The sequence below is a fragment of the Marmota flaviventris genome, chromosome 11 (genome assembly GCF_047511675.1).
Source record: "Marmota flaviventris isolate mMarFla1 chromosome 11, mMarFla1.hap1, whole genome shotgun sequence".
NCBI classification, from domain to species: domain Eukaryota; kingdom Metazoa; phylum Chordata; class Mammalia; order Rodentia; family Sciuridae; genus Marmota; species Marmota flaviventris.
Genome location: NC_092508.1, coordinates 102,556,942 through 102,575,293, shown reverse-complemented (window position 1 = coordinate 102,575,293; position 18,352 = coordinate 102,556,942). Strand labels below are relative to the sequence as shown.

The following is an 18,352-nucleotide window of genomic DNA, read 5'->3' as shown; positions in this document are numbered from 1 at the left end:
CTATTCACTTTCCCCTAGTTTTTCTGAATTTGAATTTTTATAAGTAAATTCTTCATCCAAACAATTTTGTCTTTTTTTTACTATAAGACTTAGATTTAACTTCTTCCTAGAAAAATATATAATAAAAAATATGAATTTTTAAAAATTCTCTTGAATTGGGATATAGCTGAGTGGTAGAGCACTTGCTTAAGATGCTCAAGGCCTGGGTTTGAGCACCAGCACTGCAAAAAAGAAAGAAAGAAAAAAAACAAAACTAGAATTTAAACCAGAAGCAAATACTAAAATCTCAAAGTTAACAAGCTACATCCAAACACTCAGCTTCTAGTAAGCTTTTCAGTACTTGGTACTCAATTATGAGTATCAAGGACTACAGGATACCCGAGAAAAGATTTTAAAATGAAAAAGAGCAAAACAACCACATACTGAAAAATTCCAACTTGGACGACAGAGAGATAGATGTTGGTGGAAAACACAAGTTTTAAGACCATATCACTGATTTTTCCAAAGAGAGAGAGAAAATATTGCAGTCATAAGGCAAACAGGAAACGAACCCTGCAAAATGGCAAAAAAAGGACCTCTGAAAATCTATTGCTTAAAAGAAGTAAAGAGAACACTGGAAAAACCTTTTAAAATTAACGTTGTTGGGCTGGGGATGTGGCTCAAGCGGTAGCGCGCTCGCCTGGCATGCGTGTGGCCCGGGTTCGATCCTCAGCACCACATACAAACAAAGATGTTGTGTCCGCCAATAACTAAAAAATAAATATTAAAATTCTCTCTCTCTCTCTCCCCTCTCTCTTTAAAAAAAAAAAAGCCTAGCTTTTAAAAATTAACGTTGTCAAAACTCTAGAGGTTGAACAAAGGCTTGCAACAATGCAAGGAGCATTTCTTCAAATTAAAGGGCCTGATCTCGGTAATAGAGTGGGCTTTTTGTTGTTTGGGTGTATGTACTCTGGCTCTGTCTCCAGCTTGGCAGTGAGAAAACCCACTGCTCACAATTGTGATGGTTTGAAAACCAGGCACCTGGCATCCACAGGAAATGCTAACAAGTCTGGATCTCTCCAAAACACCTGCTCTCAGACTGCCATGTGACCAATTATTATATTAATTGTGACTCCCTACACAAAATGTATACATGATAGAAACCCCATTCACAGGCTTGTCATCACTTGGCCAGACTCAGAGCTGCCTTGGGGTGAGTTTCTTTTTCCTGAGGACATGATCAAAATGTCAGCAACCATCACCCAAAATGACAATGCACTGAGGCAATACAATCAGGACAAAGAAGTTGTCCAAAAAACTTTTAAAGCTGGGGAATGAGATGCCCATAGGAACTCTGAAAGCAATGACATATTCCCCAGAATCTAGAGGTCGTGCCTGTGTGAGAGGACATGTGCCTGCCCAGGAAATACCTGAGAGGGCACTAATGTCTCACTCGGGCTGATGTCGTTGCTGAATATGAAGGAAAAAAGGGAAGGCAAAGTATAAACTACCTGCCAGAGCACTGAGCACAAACCCCGACACACACTGAAAGCCAGTCAGCAAAGACTGGGGAACTCACTGGCTCAAGGCATTAAGGAAATTCCTGTCTAATCATTAGACAACCACTGAGCTAACCACAGACTTCAGTGCCCACAAAGAACAAAGAAAATGCCTTAAGAATTAGTTCAGGAAAGTCTTTAAACAATGAGCAACAAAAACAACAGCAACAACAAACCCAGGAAAGCGGAAAGAATCAGATTTCCAGAGTTCTAAAACCTACCATTTAAAATGCTCAGTTTCAACAGAAAATTGTGGAACATTTAAAGAAACAAGAAAATATGGCCCATACACAGGCAGGAAAATATTAATCAATAGAAATTATCTGTATTGTACTATCTCAATGAAGACTTGAAATGAAATTATAAGTATGTTAAAAGACTTAAAGATAATAGTTTCTAAAGAACTAAAAGTATAAGAACAATGTCTCACCCAAAGGAGACTATCAAAGCAGAGAAAGAAATTTTTACAAAACATAGAAATTCGAGAGATGAAAAGTAGGTAATTGAAATGAAATATTCTACCCTGGAGACTGAGGCAGAAGGATCACAAAGTTCAAGGCCCTTCTGGGCAACTTAGACCCTGTCTCAAAATAAAAAATAAAAAGGGCTCGGGGATATAGCTCAGTAGTAAAGCACCTCTGGCTTCAGTTCCCAGTACTGAAAAAAAAAAAAAAGATGTATTTGTCCACTACAGTGTTTCAATCGCAGCTTTTTTTGTTGTTTTTGTTTTAAACCCAGGATACTGAGCATGCTAAGCCAAGTGCTCTACCACTCAGCTCCAAATGCATCCCAGCAGATCCGAACTGGGACAAGCATCAGCAAAACTGAGGGCACATCAACCAACGTTACGTTATCTGAAAAACAGCAGAAAATAACAGGGGGGAAAAAATGAACACAGCTTAAGAGATCATCTTATAATAGCAATGTGCCAATATACACATAATGGAAGTCCCAAGAGAAGACAAAGAAAAAGGAACAAAACGTACATACGAAGAAGTAGTGGCCAAAGTCTTCACAGGGTTGATATAAAACATGAATCTAAATATTCAAGAATTATGACAAACTCCAAACAAGGTAAACTTAGAAATCCAAACCTAGACACATAATAAAAAAGACACTTGACAAAAAAGATCAAAAGAAAATGTTCAAGGCAGTAACAGAGAAGCCACTTGCACAAGCAATTCAATAAAATGAATATCTAATTTCTCACAAGAAAAAAGGAGGACCACACGCTGTGCATATTTTCAAGACCTGAAAAATATTGTCAACCAAGAATTATGTAGCTAATAAAACTCTGCTTCAAAACCCAAGAAGAATTTGATGTTCCCAAATGAACAAAAAAAAGACCGCCTTTCAGGTTGAAATGAAAGGAAACCATACAATAGCTCAAATTCATGTGTGGAAATTTAAAAAAATATTTTTAAAAAAACACCAGTAAATTATATAAATAAAGAAGACATAGGTAAATTCAAAGAAATATACAAAATTTCTGTTTGTAATTCTTGCCATCCTACATGACTTAACAGGAAACTACAGAAAGCAATAATTATGAAACTGTTCTCATGTTCTCAAAATGTAGAAAAACATAATGTGCATGATAATAGCTAGAAAAGGAGAAACACATCAATAACAATAAAGAATTAGAAGTCTCAAAAATATGTAGAAATTAAATAAAACACTACACCAAGCGACAGATGGGTAAAAGATAAAAACAAAAATGAAATTAGAAAATCCTGAAGAAATCAATGAAAATGAAAACAGAACATATACAAACCAATGAAATTTGGCTTAAGTACTCAAGACAAATTTTTTTTATTTTTTTATTTGTAAATGGACAAATACCTTTATTTTGTTTATTTCTTTTTATGTGGTGCTGATGATTGAACCCAGGGCCCCGCATATGCTAGGCAAGCACTCTACCACTAAGCCACAACCTCAGCCCCTCAAGAGAGAAATTTATAAATGAGGACGCCTACATTAAAAGAGAAGAGAGATCTCAAATTGATAACACTTTTCATCTTAGAAAATTTTTTTATAAAAATAAAAACATTTAAAAATTTAAATTGTAAAAATAAAAACAAATCAAATGAAGCCAAAAGAAAGAAACAATACAGATTAGAATAAAATGTAAACTAGTAAACAGTAGGAAAAAAACTTAAGTTAGCCAAACTTAGCCAAAAGTTCATTCCTTTTTTTTTTGGGGGGGGGGGGGGGGTGAATAACCAAATTGATAAACCTTTACCTATCCTACCCAAAAAAAGAAAGAAAGAAAACTCAAATTAATGAATTTATCACTATTGACCTACGAAAATAATGATTATAAGGGAATACTAGGAAGAATTATATGTTCAAAATTAGGTAACCAAGATAAAAGGAAGAATTTCCTAGGCAGACACACACCAATCCTTCACAAACTTTTGTGTGTGTGTGTGTGTGTGTGTGTTGGGTGTGGGGTGAGTAACCAGGGATTGAGCTCAGGGGCACTCAACCACTGAGCGACATCCCTAGCCTTTTTTTGAATTTTATTTACAAACTATTTTTAAGAAGATGATAGAAGAAACTGTGGATGTGGGAGGAGATGCATAAAAGAACTTTCTCTATTTTCTAAATCTTCTGTAAACCTAAAACTACACTAAAAATCTATTAATTAAAATTTAAAATACAAAATACATAGGGGCTGGGGATGTGGCTCAAGCGGTAGCGTACTCGCCTGGCATGCATGGGGCGCTGAGTTCGATCCTCAGCACCACATAAAAATAAAATAAAGATGTTGTATCCACCGAAAACTAAAAAAAAAAAATTTAAAAAAAAAATACAAAATACATACACACACACACACACAGAGGATTCATTCTATAAGGTAGTATTAGAGTAACAAGAAAAGCAGAAAAATACATCACATGAAAAGAAAAAGAACTAAGCAGCTTAACAAAACCCTGACTCAAAACAAAAACAAAAGGGGCCGGGATTTGGCCCAGTGGTTCAGCATCCCTAGATTCAATCCCCTCCACACACCCCCCAAAAGAAGAAAAATATTCCTTATAAATATTCTCTATATAAAAATATTATATATATATATATATAAAATCAACAAAAATGCAAGGTTGGTTCAACATGTGAAAAACAAGAAATGTAACATCATATGTCAGTATAATAAAAAACAAAAGCCACAATTCTCAACAAATACAGAAAAACTCTGGCTATACCCAAAATGCTCTCTGTCTCTCTTTCCCTCTCAACAACAAACTAGGAATAAGAAACAACTTCCTCAATCTCATAAAGGTATATATGTACACAAAACAAACAAAAACTACCCATGGCTAATATTACAATTAATTGTGAATAACTAAAAGCTTTCTAAGACCAAGGACAGAACAAAGATGTTCATTCTCACCACTTATTCAACATTATTGTGGAGGTTCTAGCCAGGGCTTTTATGAAAGAAAGAAGTAAAAGGCTGCCATATTGGAAAGGAACAAGTAAAATTATTTCTATTGGCAGATGATGTCATCTTGTATATAAAAAAGTTTAAACAATTCACAACAAAAATCACTAGAATATGGAAGTTCACAAAAGTTGCAGAATTTAAGATCAATATAAGAATCAATTGTTTTGCTCTATATTAGTAATGAACCACATGAAATTCAAATTAAGAAAAAGGGTCTACTCACATTAGCATCAAAAAAATAAAATTCTAGGAATGAATTTTACAAAGAAGTGCACACTGACAACTACAGAGCATCTGTTGAAATTAATGAAAACCTTAAAAAGTGAAAACGCATTCCACATCTGTGGATGGGAAGACCAAACATTAAGAAACAATATTCATTCTTTGATATAAGGAGAGTAACTAAGAACAGAGTAGGGTCGAAGAGCATGAGAAGAAGATTAACATTAAACAGGGATGAGAGGTGGGAGGGAAAGGGAGAGAGAAGGGAAAATGCATGGAAACGGAAGGAGACCCTCAGAGTTATACAAAAGTACATACAAGAGGAAGTGAGGGGAAGGGGAAAAATAATACAAGGGGGACAAACGAATGTCAGTAGAGGGGGCAGAGAGAGAAGAGGGGAGGGGAGGGGAGGGGAGGGGTGATAGTAGAGGATAGGAAAGGCAGCAGAATACAACAGACACTAGTATGGCAATATGTAAATCAATGGATGTGTAACTGATGTGATTCTGCAATCTGTATATGGGGTAAAAATGGGAGCTCATAACCCACTTGAATCAAATTGTGAAATATGATATATCAAGAACTATGTAATGTTTTGAACAGCCAACAATAAAAAATTAAAAAAAAAAAAAAAAAGAAACAATATTCAGGTTGGGGCTGTGGCTCAATGGTAGAGCGCTTGCCCAGCATGTGTGAGGCACTGGGTTCAATCCTTAGGCACCACATAAAAATAAAAATTAAGATCCATCAACAACTGAAAAAATATTTTTCTTAAAAAAGGAAATAAACCAATAATTTCTAAACTCATTTACAGATTCAAAATAATTTCTATTAAAATTCCAACTTTATTCTTTTGCAAATTGATAAGTTAGTCCAAAAACTCTTACAGAAATTCAAGTGATCCAGAAGAGCCAAAACAAATCTGGTATTTCAAAATTTACTATGAAAGCTATTAAAATTGAGTCAGAGATTGTGGTATAAGGATGGGGGGTATAGATCAATGGAATAGAATCCAGGGTCTAGAAAGAAATCATTATGATTACGGTCAAGTGATTTTCAAAAAAGATTCCACTAAAATTCTAACAGGATCAAAACCACAATGAGACAACCACTGGGATGATTAACAGAAAATAATGATGATGATGATGATGATATATACGTACACACACAGACAATACCAAATAACGTAGAGAAACTGGAACCCTGCACATTGCTAATAGAATATATAATGGTGCAGCTGCTGTAGAAGACAGTCTGTCAAAAAAATTAATATATGATCCGGCAACCCTACTTATGGGTATGTAACCAAAAGAATTGAAAGCAGGGTCTTAAAGAAACACTACACACCTATATTCACAATAGCATTATTCACAATAGCCAAAAAGTAGGGGTAACACAAATGTCCATCAATGGATGAACAGACAAAATGAGGTATATAAATATGAAGGAGTATTATTCAGCCTTAAAAAGCAGAGAAATTCTAATACTTCATGCAACACTGATGAGCCTCAAAAACATTATGGTAAATGAAAGAAGGCAGTCACAAAAGCCACATTTTACATGATTTAATTTGTACAAAATGTTCAAAAATAAATATTTACACAGAAATAAAAAGTAGAGACATGACTGGGAGGAGCTGGGGAAGAGGACAGGATGAAGAATGACTGCTAATGGGCATGGGGTATCTTTATGGGGCAATGAAAAAAAATTTTTTTTCAGTACTGGGGATTGAGCACAGGGGAATTCTACCACTGAGCCACGTATTCAGTCCCTTTTAATTTTTATTTTGAGACAGACCAATGCTAAGTTGCAGAGCTGGCCTCAAATTTGAAAACTTCTGTAGCCTCCAGGGTTGCTGGGATTGCAGGCATGTGCTACCACACACTGGGCTAAAACATCAAAACTAGAGAATAGTAAGGATTACACAACTTTGAGAATGTACTAAAAATCACTGAATTGTAAACCTTGAAAGGGAGAGAATAATGGTATATTTCAAGAAAGCTCTTATTAGGGAAAAAAATGATCCTACAAAAGAGGAAAATATTCGAACAAAAAAAAGACCTCAAAACTAGAATAGGAGCCAAGCAAGGTAGTGCACACCTATAATCACAGTGACTGAGGCTGAGGCAGGAGGATTGCAAGCTCAATGGGCATGTGTATATATATATGTGTGTACATATATATATATATAATATACACACACACACATACATACATATACACACACACATATATATACACACACACACATATATATATTTCATAACAACATATAAATATTAATAGGACACAAAGCAGTAAATAACAAAAGGCTCAATGAAAACCGTTGACAATGTAGGCTTCTGAGAATAAAAAAATGGCACAGGGTGTAAGGTATTGAGTTTTTTAAAATATGTGTTTGTAAATCTTTTTTTGTTGTTGACAAAAAAAATGAAATTAAAAATGAGAGGGGATGTCCAGTGCAGTTTCTCATCTGCTTTTGCCATGAGTCCTCTCTAACACTAAAGCTTTAGCAAGTCAAAAAGAAAAAAAAAAAAAAATTCCAATTTTCCCTTTCCACGCAATCATTAAGTAATAATAAGTAAAACTTTCAAGTAGGTTGAGAGAGACCCAAGTGAATAGTAGGAGAGCCATTCAAAAATGTAGTTTCAGGGGCTGGGGCTGGGGCTGAGTAGCAGAGCCCTTGCTAGCACACGTGAGGCACTGGGTTCGATCCTCAGTACCACATAAAAAAATAAAATAAAGGTATTGTGGCCATCTATAACTAAAAATATATTATTAAAAAATGCACATTCAAGGGGCTGGGATTGTGGCTCAGTGGTAGAGCACTCGCCTCTAGCGTGTGAGACCCTGGGTTCGATCCTCAGCACCACATAAAAATAAATAAACAAAATAAAGATATTGAGCCCATGTAAAACTAAAAAAATATTTTAAAAAAATGTATGCCCAAAAGGTTAAGTATCACAATGCACCAGACAACATGTATCTGCTCTTGAGAAGTTAAATCATCCTCAAGTTTCAGCCACTGAAGTTTTAGGATTTTGGTTCCCAAATGACTATCCCAAAAGAAATGTAACATCAGTGATCTGGCTTTTTTCCAAAGCTTCACAAACTAAAATATACCATATTGACTGAAATAACATTCTGGAAGGTCTTTGGGGTGACAGTAAATGTCATAACGTTCTGGAAAGCACATGACTTTGAAAGTCACGAGGAGTTACAGGTGATCTAAATTTTACTAAGTTTTCAGGTATGCTTTACAAAAGATCAGACAACTGAATGACATCATATTTAGCTAAAATTATATACTTACTTTCTAAACATAACACACATATGAACTGTAAAAATTAATACATGTAAAACAATATAAAAATTATCAGACACACTACCAATTCAAGTTAACAGCTCAACTCTTTGGAAATATCTGCATGGACTTTACCACTTAAGGAGTCTCCAAGTTTTAGAATTCAGAGCTGAGAGACCATGTGGGTAGAGAGATACTCTAACAGGAAGATTTTATTAACTAGTTCTATCTGATTATCTCAATATGATTTTAATTGCAAGATGACAAGTAAATTAAATCCTATTTTCCAGCTCTCCTGCAAAGTAAAACTGCTTAATGTACAAGTCTCTTTTCCCAACTAATAAGCAAAAATGGACAATAAAAACTACTGCTCAAATGAGATTACTACTCTTATTATTTAAGTTATCTATCTAATATAAAAACATGTTCACTATGTATTTTTTAGCAATATAATTAATCTTATTCTTCTTTGACAGTGAATAAACTCTTGAAGAGGACAACATTTTCATTCTAGGACTAAATCCAAATTTTGGAAAGCATTAAAAAATTCTACAGTATTAGTCCTTTGGAATCTTGCTAAACTGAATAACTTACCAAGCTCCCAAAATAACAACAAAATCCATAACAAGGTAAGCAAAATCTAGACTATTCAAGACATGCAGTCAGCCACATGGAGCCAATACAGCAGAGATTAGACTTCCCAAGTAACAGCAGTACAATGCCTTAAAAGCTCCATTCCACTTGGGAATATCCCCAATGAATTCAGGTGGTAACCAGATCCCTGACACTCAGAATGCTGCATCTTGTATAATAAATATAAAGAAACATGAAGTTTTAGCTTCTTTCACTAGAGAACAGTTTCTAAAAAAAACACCCTCGTTCTCCAGAAGCTTGTGTGGTCCATTTCCCTTGGCCTACCCACTTCATTCTGGTGGTTTTATTTTGTTTATTTATTTATTTATTTTGGCGATGCTGGGGATTGAACCCCAAGCCCCACATATACTAGGTAACTGCTCTATGCTCAGCTTCTCTCCCAGCCCGTGTGGGGAGGGATGGTGGGGACTGAACCCGGGGCCTCACTCTTATAGGCAAGTACTCCACCAGTAAACTGCATTCCCAGACCCTGGTCCACAATTTTTAGAAGTTGGGCACTAATGAGAGAGCTGACACCTTCATTCCTATCCAGAGGTCCAAGCCACTTTGCAAATTCTTTATCAACGTTTAGAAAAGAGAAAGCTAAGTCAAAGATCAGGTGACACGTGTGACTAGAAGGCTGGGAAAGGCAGCTTCAACTCCAGCTCTGGCATCAACCCCTGTGGGGCCTTACCTGAGTCACCCAGTATTAGGGGCTCCAAGACCACCCAAAGTCTAATAGCTCGCTGGGAAGACTCACCGGACTCAGCACAGTCATACAGCAAAATTAATACAACAAAATAATTAATACAACAAAAGGACACAGCACAACCAACAAGAGAAAAGGTGTCTGGGGTAAAGACCAGAGGAGACCCGTGTGGCCTCCTAAGTCTCTCCTGGGGAGTAGCGCAGGGCGTTAATTCACCCAGTCCTGAGCTGTGACAGCTGAGTAAAAAACTGTCCACTGGGAAAGCTCCTTAGAGACTCAGCACTCGGGAGGCTTACTGCAGGCTGAGATGCAGACACAGTTAAGCGCTCGCTGAGATGCCAGACTCCCCAAGGGAAATCAGGTGTGCAACATAAATCATGGTATATTGCAGGTTGGACACAGTGATGCTCTCTGATTCCACTCTGGCAATGGCGGAAACCTTCGCCAAATCCACTGTTTCTGCACACCAGCCTGGAGCCAGACTTGTAAGCAGGCCTTGCTGAGGACAGCAGTCTCAGGCCTGCTTTGTTAACTCCTCTCTGCCCTCATTTCCCCAAGATCTCAGTTTCACATGGTTTTCCCCCCTGACCCACTTGCTACCTTCCAACAATGTATAGAAGCCACTCTGTAAGACAGAAACTCTGTAAGATGGTATAGATTCAGGGCTTCAGGCCTCAGGAAGCCACACAGCAACAAGAGACCATCCCTGGGAGAAAAAAATTTCACTGTTCAAGGCAGTTATCCCAGTGACAATGGTGACCTTATCTTTAAAAAGCCTTCTCCCCCCTCAAGGCCGCCCCTCCCAGTTCATCTGCACCTTTCAGCTTTCCCTAAGAGATCCTCAATGTCGTGTCTTTAAGTTCTTCCCCTTCAGTGTTCTCACCACATGCATATTCAGACACCAGAGCACATACATCAGATGTATCTTATATGAAATGCTTAAGACTAGAAGTGCTTCAAAGGTCTGTTGTTTGGATTTGGAAATATCAACTTTACCAGTTGAGAAGGACTCTCAAGTTTTAGAACTCATAGCATTTCAGACTTTGGATTTTCAGATTAGGGATGCTCAACCTATAATTCTGTCCTCACTGATCATTTTTTGTTAAAAACATGAACAGTTTTAGTTCCATCTAATTATCTTGTATGTAACACAAAACCCACAATGTGTAACATCCAGGCGTGGTGGTGCATGCCTATAATCCTGGCAACTTGGGAGACTAAGGAGGGAGGACCACAAGTTTGGGCTAGCCTGGGCAATTCATGGAGACTCTGTCTCAAAAATAATGTGGGTCAGTGTTTTAAAGTGTCCCTGGGTTCCATCCCTGGCACCAAAAAAATAAGACAGGTGACTCCTCTAAAATAAGACAGGTGACTCCTCTAAAATAAGACAGGTGACTCTTATATACTATTTCAGCATTTCATTCCATATCCAGATGCCCAGTACTCTATAAACTCTTACATAAAACAGAATAGAAAAAGTTAAAAGGTAAGCGAAAAGAACAGGATATGAATCCTGGCTACAACTCTTATTGGCCATGTAATCTTTCGAAAGTCATTTTGCGCCTCTGGGACCTTGCTGTTCTGATGGACACAAGGAAAGTCTCAAACAAGCTGCTCCACAACCGCACTCCCATTCTGATCTCCCAGCAATTTCCCATTACTTTCTTCCTTAAAGGAACAGCATGGGGTAAAGGTTTAGAATTGATTTGGTGCCATCTTTCTCCTTCACAGTTGAAATGATAAATATACAATTGTTATATTACTTTATTTTCATTATAACAAAGAACTATTTGTGGATTCAAGTCATCTTAGATATGACAAGACACTGGTTCCTTGCATTAGCTTCCACACATTGACTGAATAGAAAGCTAACATTTTGAAGATATTTTCCAAAAACACTATGTTATTGCTAGCCAGATACATTCGGGAAAGTCTTTATTAATTCAAATAAATATATCCCAAGCACCTACCATACCTTGTGCTATGTACACACAAGATGCAGAACCACAGAAACTGGAAGAGTACTGGGTGTTAACACCAATCACTTTTTAAAGGTGCTTCTAAAATCAGTATGCGGCATAGGAATGGGTCAGATGTCTAAAGGAGAAAGTCTCATTTGAGAGAGTAGAATAGGAGGGGAACCTTATGTACGATTCAGTCAAGATATCTAACCACCAACCCTCAAACCAAGCATTCTTTGAATAAAATTACCACATCAAAAACAGTACTGCAAAAAGATGGTACCTAGAAAGAGCAGGGTGGGTAGAAAAAAAGGAAAAAGTTTGAACTCACCGGGACTGTGGCAATCCTTTTTTACTGAGATCTGCCCTCACACGTTCTCCTACATGTCTGTAAATTTCCACTAAGCTGTTTATTGCTGCATCTCGAACCTAGATGGAAAAGAAGAGACCTTATAGCTGCTGTGTGTCACTCCCCAGCACTTCCTGCTGGGTCACAACAGGCCACACACCACCCCAACTTATCTGCACAACTAAATACAATCCCTTATACGCCCTGGATTAAAGTCTCGTTTGACAATTTTCCTTCCTAGAGACACCATCCCAAAGTGTAGAAAATGCACAGGTTCCCCACCCCTACATATGTGCTAAAAGTCTATATCCTTAATTCTTTCCATTCTTTAGGATGATGTCAGGAAAACACAATTTTTAGGTCATCTTTCCATGAATTATTTGAAAACAAAAACATCATGCAAAATACTCTGAATTTAAGTTGAGTAAATGTTACTTAATGACCTACAAAAAATGGAGAGTACAGGTTGCACAGACCCCATATTCAAGGAGCTCAAAGTCCTAAAGAGGAGAGGGAGGAAAAATTCCTAAGCTCTACATTTAATACAGGATGCAATAAACATTATTCAACAGCACAAAGAGCACAGTAGAAAGGAGGGTGCAGTCACATCGGGGCATTTCAAGATATGCTATATGGAAGAGAGGGGCACCTAAAAATGTGCTTGGAAGGAAAGGATGTCACCAGGTCCAGTTGGAAGGAGACAGGTGCAAGGTTTTAAACAAGATCCCACCTGTGCTAAGGCAGAAAAGCAGGGATGCACAGCACGTGCTTCAGGAAGGGCAAGTACTTCAATCTAGCCAGAGAGAAAGAGGAACCAAGACAGCAGCACAAAATCAGGATGGAGAGACAGGGTAGATCCCCACCCCCACCCCAGTTCCCTTGAAGAAATTTGAATGTAGACTGTAAAATAAACAATACTATACTGTACAATATTAAATTTCTTAGGTACAAAAATGACATAGGATTGAGTAAGAAAATATCCTTGCTACGGAATGATACATACTGAGGTTTCTAGGAGTTAAAACAATTTTTTTAGTATAAAATGCCATAATTTCATACTTCTTTATGGCTGATTAATACTCCATTGTGCATATAAATATGTTTAGGCTATACTATCTTGTCGCCCAAAACCTTACTCTATGAACAGATTTGTGTCCATCAAAAAGTAACATCTGCATATTACTTTTAAATGGTTCACTAAAAAAAAGTTATGAGTGCAAATGCATGTATGTGTGTACAAATAAAAAGAGGGGGTAGCTGGGGGGAGCAGTGTAATAAATAGGTAGGCAAAGATGGGGGAGAAACATGATTTTACATTTGGTCCCAAGCAATGAAATCAAAGTACTGGAGTGAAGGAAACAGGTAGGATAGGAATAGAAATAATTTATGGTCTGGATACTGCAGGCTACCCTGTGATTTAATAGTGTCATATGACAGGTAACTTTATTCATAATTCCCCCTCCCCGCCCCCCGTGGAAAAGCCAAATCCTCAGCTTTATCATCTTTTTAAAAATTTGTTATTTTTAGATGTGCATGACAGTAGAATGTATTTTGACATATTATACATACATGGAATATAACTTATTCTAATTAGGATCCCATTCTTGTAATTGTATGTCACATGGAGTTTCACTGGTCATGTATTCATCTATGAACATAGGAAAGTTATGTCTGATTCATTCTACTATGTTCCTTTTCCCATTCCCCTCCCTTCCCTTTATTCCCCTTTGTCTAATCCAATGAACTTCTATTCCTCTATTTCACCCCTTATTGTGTGTTAGCATCCACTTATCAGAGAGAACATCTGGCCTTTGGTTTTTAGCACTTACTTATTTCACTTAGCATGATAGTCTCCAGTTCCATCCATTTAGTATGAAATGCCAAAATTTCATACTTCTTTATGGCTGATTAATACTCCGTTGTGCATATAAACACATTTAGGTTATATTATCTTGTCCCCCAAAACCTTACTCTATAAACTGATTTGTGTCCATCAAAATCCAAATGTTGGAGACCTAACACCCAATGTTACTGTTATGTAGAAATAAGGCCTCTTAGGAGAACAGAGGTTAAATGAGGTCATAAAGGTGGGGCCCTGAAATGAAAAGATGATTAACCTCATAAAAGACATAGAAAGAAGCAGCAGAGAGAGAAGGTGGCCATTTGAAGCCCAGGAATAGAGTCCTGCCACAGTGGCACCCTGGCCTCAGACTTCCAGTCTCCAGAACTGAGAGAAAATGAATGTCTGCTGGTTAAACCCCAGCTAGTCTATGTTGTTTCATCACGGCAGTCCAGAAATTTACTCACACAGATTATCAGTTTATGTTGTTAAAACAAAAACAAAAACACAATCTCTAATGCTAGGAAACATTTTCACATAGCAATAGGCAAACACTACAAAAGTAGTTCATGACACTGTGTCTTGGCAACGAGGAGTAAGAGCACCATCTCTGCTCACTTTCTAGTGATGCCATCTGCTCGTCACATCGGCTGGTCTCCTTAAAAAGCAACCCGTACCAGTTACTTACAAAGTGTAAGCCATAAACAGTTAAAGACACTTAGTGGAATTAGTAGCTTTGAAGTCAATGTAGACCTAAAGACTGACATGGCCACCAGAAGCTGCATGACCTTAGAGGTAATACTGAACTCCTGTAGTCTGCTTCCTCCTCTATTAATTGAGGGTTGCTTTGAGAGATAAAAGAATGGATTCACTCAACAAATACTTGAGTGCTTACTGCTCACACAGACAAGTGGTGAATGATGAATGAGTAGGACAAGCTGCAGGTAGTAGTGATGTGGCACTGGCAGGGGACCCTTCTAGCTGCTAGAAGAGGGAAGGCAGACTCAGGCACACAGGTCTCCATCACCCCACCATGGGATGATGTAGGCATGGCTCTGCCACACCTTGTACACTTTCAAGAAAAGTCAGAAAAATGTGTCTGCCTGCACACTCATCTAAAATCTCTGCAGGTAAAATTAAAACATTCTGCAAACACACACACACTCACACACATATATATAACAATCTGCATGCAATCAGATCTTGCGCCAGTTTTTGACCTACAATTTCTGTATCTGATGCACTAAACACAATGATGATCATTCTCTACATCTTTTAAACAAACATTGTTGGCCTCTAAAATAACCATTCCTCAGACTTAGAAAGCTCCAGGGTCTAAACCAGGCTTTACTGAAGAAATGCAGATGAGCAGATTCTCTTTGGTCCTACAAGGTTCAATACTCTAAGTGGGAAGGGAAGGTTAAATGAGAGCAGTTCAGTAGAGAAGGAAGAAAGCATGGTTGCTCACGAATGCACAGGTCTCACACTGCCTCTACCTGCTTACCCGTCAGGCCCACCACAGAAAGGAGCCCCCAGCCTCAGGATATTCAGGCTGTGAAAGGTGCCATATATGAAGCACTACCTGCCAAGCACAAGTTGAACACTTTATCTATAAAGTTATCTAGGGTTTCCCGTGGATGCCACGGTGTTCCTTCCTTCCATCCTCAAAGGGGTCCCGTTTCCTAGACACCCAAGAGGGAGTGAAGGCTGGAGAGGTGAACCCCTGCCCCAGAATGGAAGCAGAACTGCCAACTGAGTGCAAGCCTGTGTTCTCCTTTAAGCACACTGCATCCCAACACGGATGTCAACATTAGGGGGAAAAAAAAAAAAAACACTCAGAGGGCTTGACGGCTGGGGTAGTGGGACAGAAAGGCAGCATGTAAAAGTTGCTGAGAATCTAAATCTCCCCCAACCTCCATCCTCCTGGACATGAGCACAGCCCCAAAGCCAGCTGCCTGGGCAAAAGGGTACCACAGGAGTGCACCAGTACACCCATGAAGCAGGGACACAGCAGCCCTGTCAAACCCTTCACAGAGGCCGGCTTTCTCCCCACCTCTGCACCAGCTGGGAAAGCACTGGTTCATCAGGCATGGAGACATGTTGCAGTAGGCCTTACAAGAAGTGTGCAGCGCACAGCAGCAGGGGAAAGCCACCTGGAAGCAACCCCCGTTATGCTGCCTCAGGCGAGGCTAGGAGCCCAATCCACAAAACCCAAGGCTGTCAAGCACAACTAGGGCTCTTCCCTAGTCCAGGACTTCCTACTGTGCAGGCTGCCAGCTTCCTTTACCACAGCCACTGCCCTGCCCCTCTCATCAACATGCTGGGTCTGTGGTGGAATCCACACGTCCAGGAATGAAAGCCTGTCTCCTTAGTATGTGGCTATCACACAACCCTGGGACGGCACACAGGGCCTGGGACAGGACTCTCCACATCGAGATAGGAGAGAAACTGCGGGAAAGCTTATGGAATAGGTTCCTATGCTCTTGGAAAGGGACAGCTGGGGAAGAGTGAATGCTGGTCGGCACTCGATATGAGAGAATTATCCATTACTGGAGGACAGGAGGTGACAGTGTTATTAGGGTTATGTTTTTAAGGTAAAAGTCCTTATCCTCTGGCATAGTTAGGAATTAAATAATGTCTAAGATTTGCTTCAACATAATCTAAATTTTGCTTCAAAATAATGGGACGGGGAGGGGAATCAGGAAACTGACGCTGGATGGCACCCTCATTACTTCTGTGCACATTTGAACCTATTTTTTTTTTTTTCTTTTGCAGTGCTAGGGATAGAATCTGGAGCCTTGCACATACTAGGCAGCAATTTACCACTAGGCCGCACACCCAACCCTGTCTGAACCTTTCGATGTAAAAAGTCAACAACAGACAGGAGCTTGGGAGGTGAGATCTCCCATCCACCAGGCAGCCAGCCCTGCATGTGTGTGGCCTGGCTGCAGAACCAAATACACTCCAAGGGGAGAGCTGTAGAGCACAGCGCCACAGTGGAGATGGCGAGATGCTCAGTCTCTGAGGGTGCCACTGGGCCATTAGGAAGCTGGACCTCCCTTCAGGACTACTCCTTGAGCACAGTGGTATTTGCTCCTTGCTCTAGCAACTATAGGCTGGGTTTTTAGTGACTTGCACCAAAAGCATTCTAACCTTCATACTCCATGCATCTATGGCCACTCTGGGAAGCCTCAGGAGGGCTTCTACTGCTCCGAAACACTCAGCTACGCTCAGATGACTAAGGGGGAATTCACATCCTCCAAGGCAGGAGTGACCTGCAGAGTTCATTTAAATACTATGCACTCAGTGCTGGCGGCCACCTGAAGAGCTGCAAGAGAATTTCAGTGGCCACTCGTGAGAGGGTATTGAAGAACTAGAGGCTGACTACTATGTCAGGCACCCGAGTGCAGTGATAGCACCAACAAAACCCAAGTGTGCTCTCTGGTCTGAGACTAACGAAGAAGGGAAAGTTCATCCAGAGTTATGGGGTGGCCAGGAACTGTAAAGAACAGCAAGCTATAATCTTCATCCTCAAGGCCAGAGCCTAGGAGGAAAAACTGATGAAAAAATTAAAATAAAGACAAGTAAGGACATGGGGGTGCAGTTCAATGGAAGACTGTGTACTTAGCATGCACATGTCTTGGGTTCAATCTCCAGAACCAAATACACTGATATAAAAGCACATGCAACTTACGTTAAGAACCCCAGAAGGAGCAGTGATCAACTTGATTAGTGCAAGGGAAGCAAGGTGGCAGGGTTTCTGCGAGCGGTGGTACATATATGTGCATGCAAATGTACAGATAAGACACGACTAAGGCAGTTTAGATATAAGGATTAATTGCAGAGTACTGTGTGTGGGATCCCCAGGTCACACATCCTGTCTACTAGACTCTGAAAAGCTGCCCATACAGTCACAAACTGCATTTTATAGCAGGGGAAAAAAATGAAAAAGCAATAAGAACTTTCTTCCAACCAGAGGCACAAAGACCTAGGACTCAATCCATAAAACTTAGTGCAGGAAGTAGTAGCTTGAACTTTGGGCTTCATGAAATATTTTAAACAAGTTTTGCATTTTTTCCTCTTAGAAAAAGAAATTATTTTCTTATTTCTTCATAAATATATAAATATATATATAATAATCTTTATATGATTATTTAGACAGCAGTAAGAAACAATTCCACTAAAAGGTGTTTCTTTTGCATTTAAGTTATACTTATGATTACCATTGAGAATCGGTCCAAGAGCATCCAGCTTTTGGTAATGACACTGATTTTTGGTACACAGAGGGTTCTCAATGTTTGGTATAAAAGAAATATGTCTATGACAATATCACAAATACATTTCAAGA

At 38.9% G+C, this 18,352-nt stretch overlaps 1 protein-coding gene across 1 annotated transcript in view; it reads right to left on the bottom strand.

Moving 5' to 3' along the window:
* The window catches only part of Clasp1 (cytoplasmic linker associated protein 1), a 271,969-nt gene that overhangs the window by 156,100 nt on the left and 97,517 nt on the right, over nt 1-18,352 (bottom strand). The window contains exon 7 of the mRNA XM_071619271.1: nt 12,147-12,244. Coding sequence (XP_071475372.1) covers nt 12,147-12,244 — 98 coding nt within the window. The remainder of the gene's footprint in view (nt 1-12,146; nt 12,245-18,352) is intronic.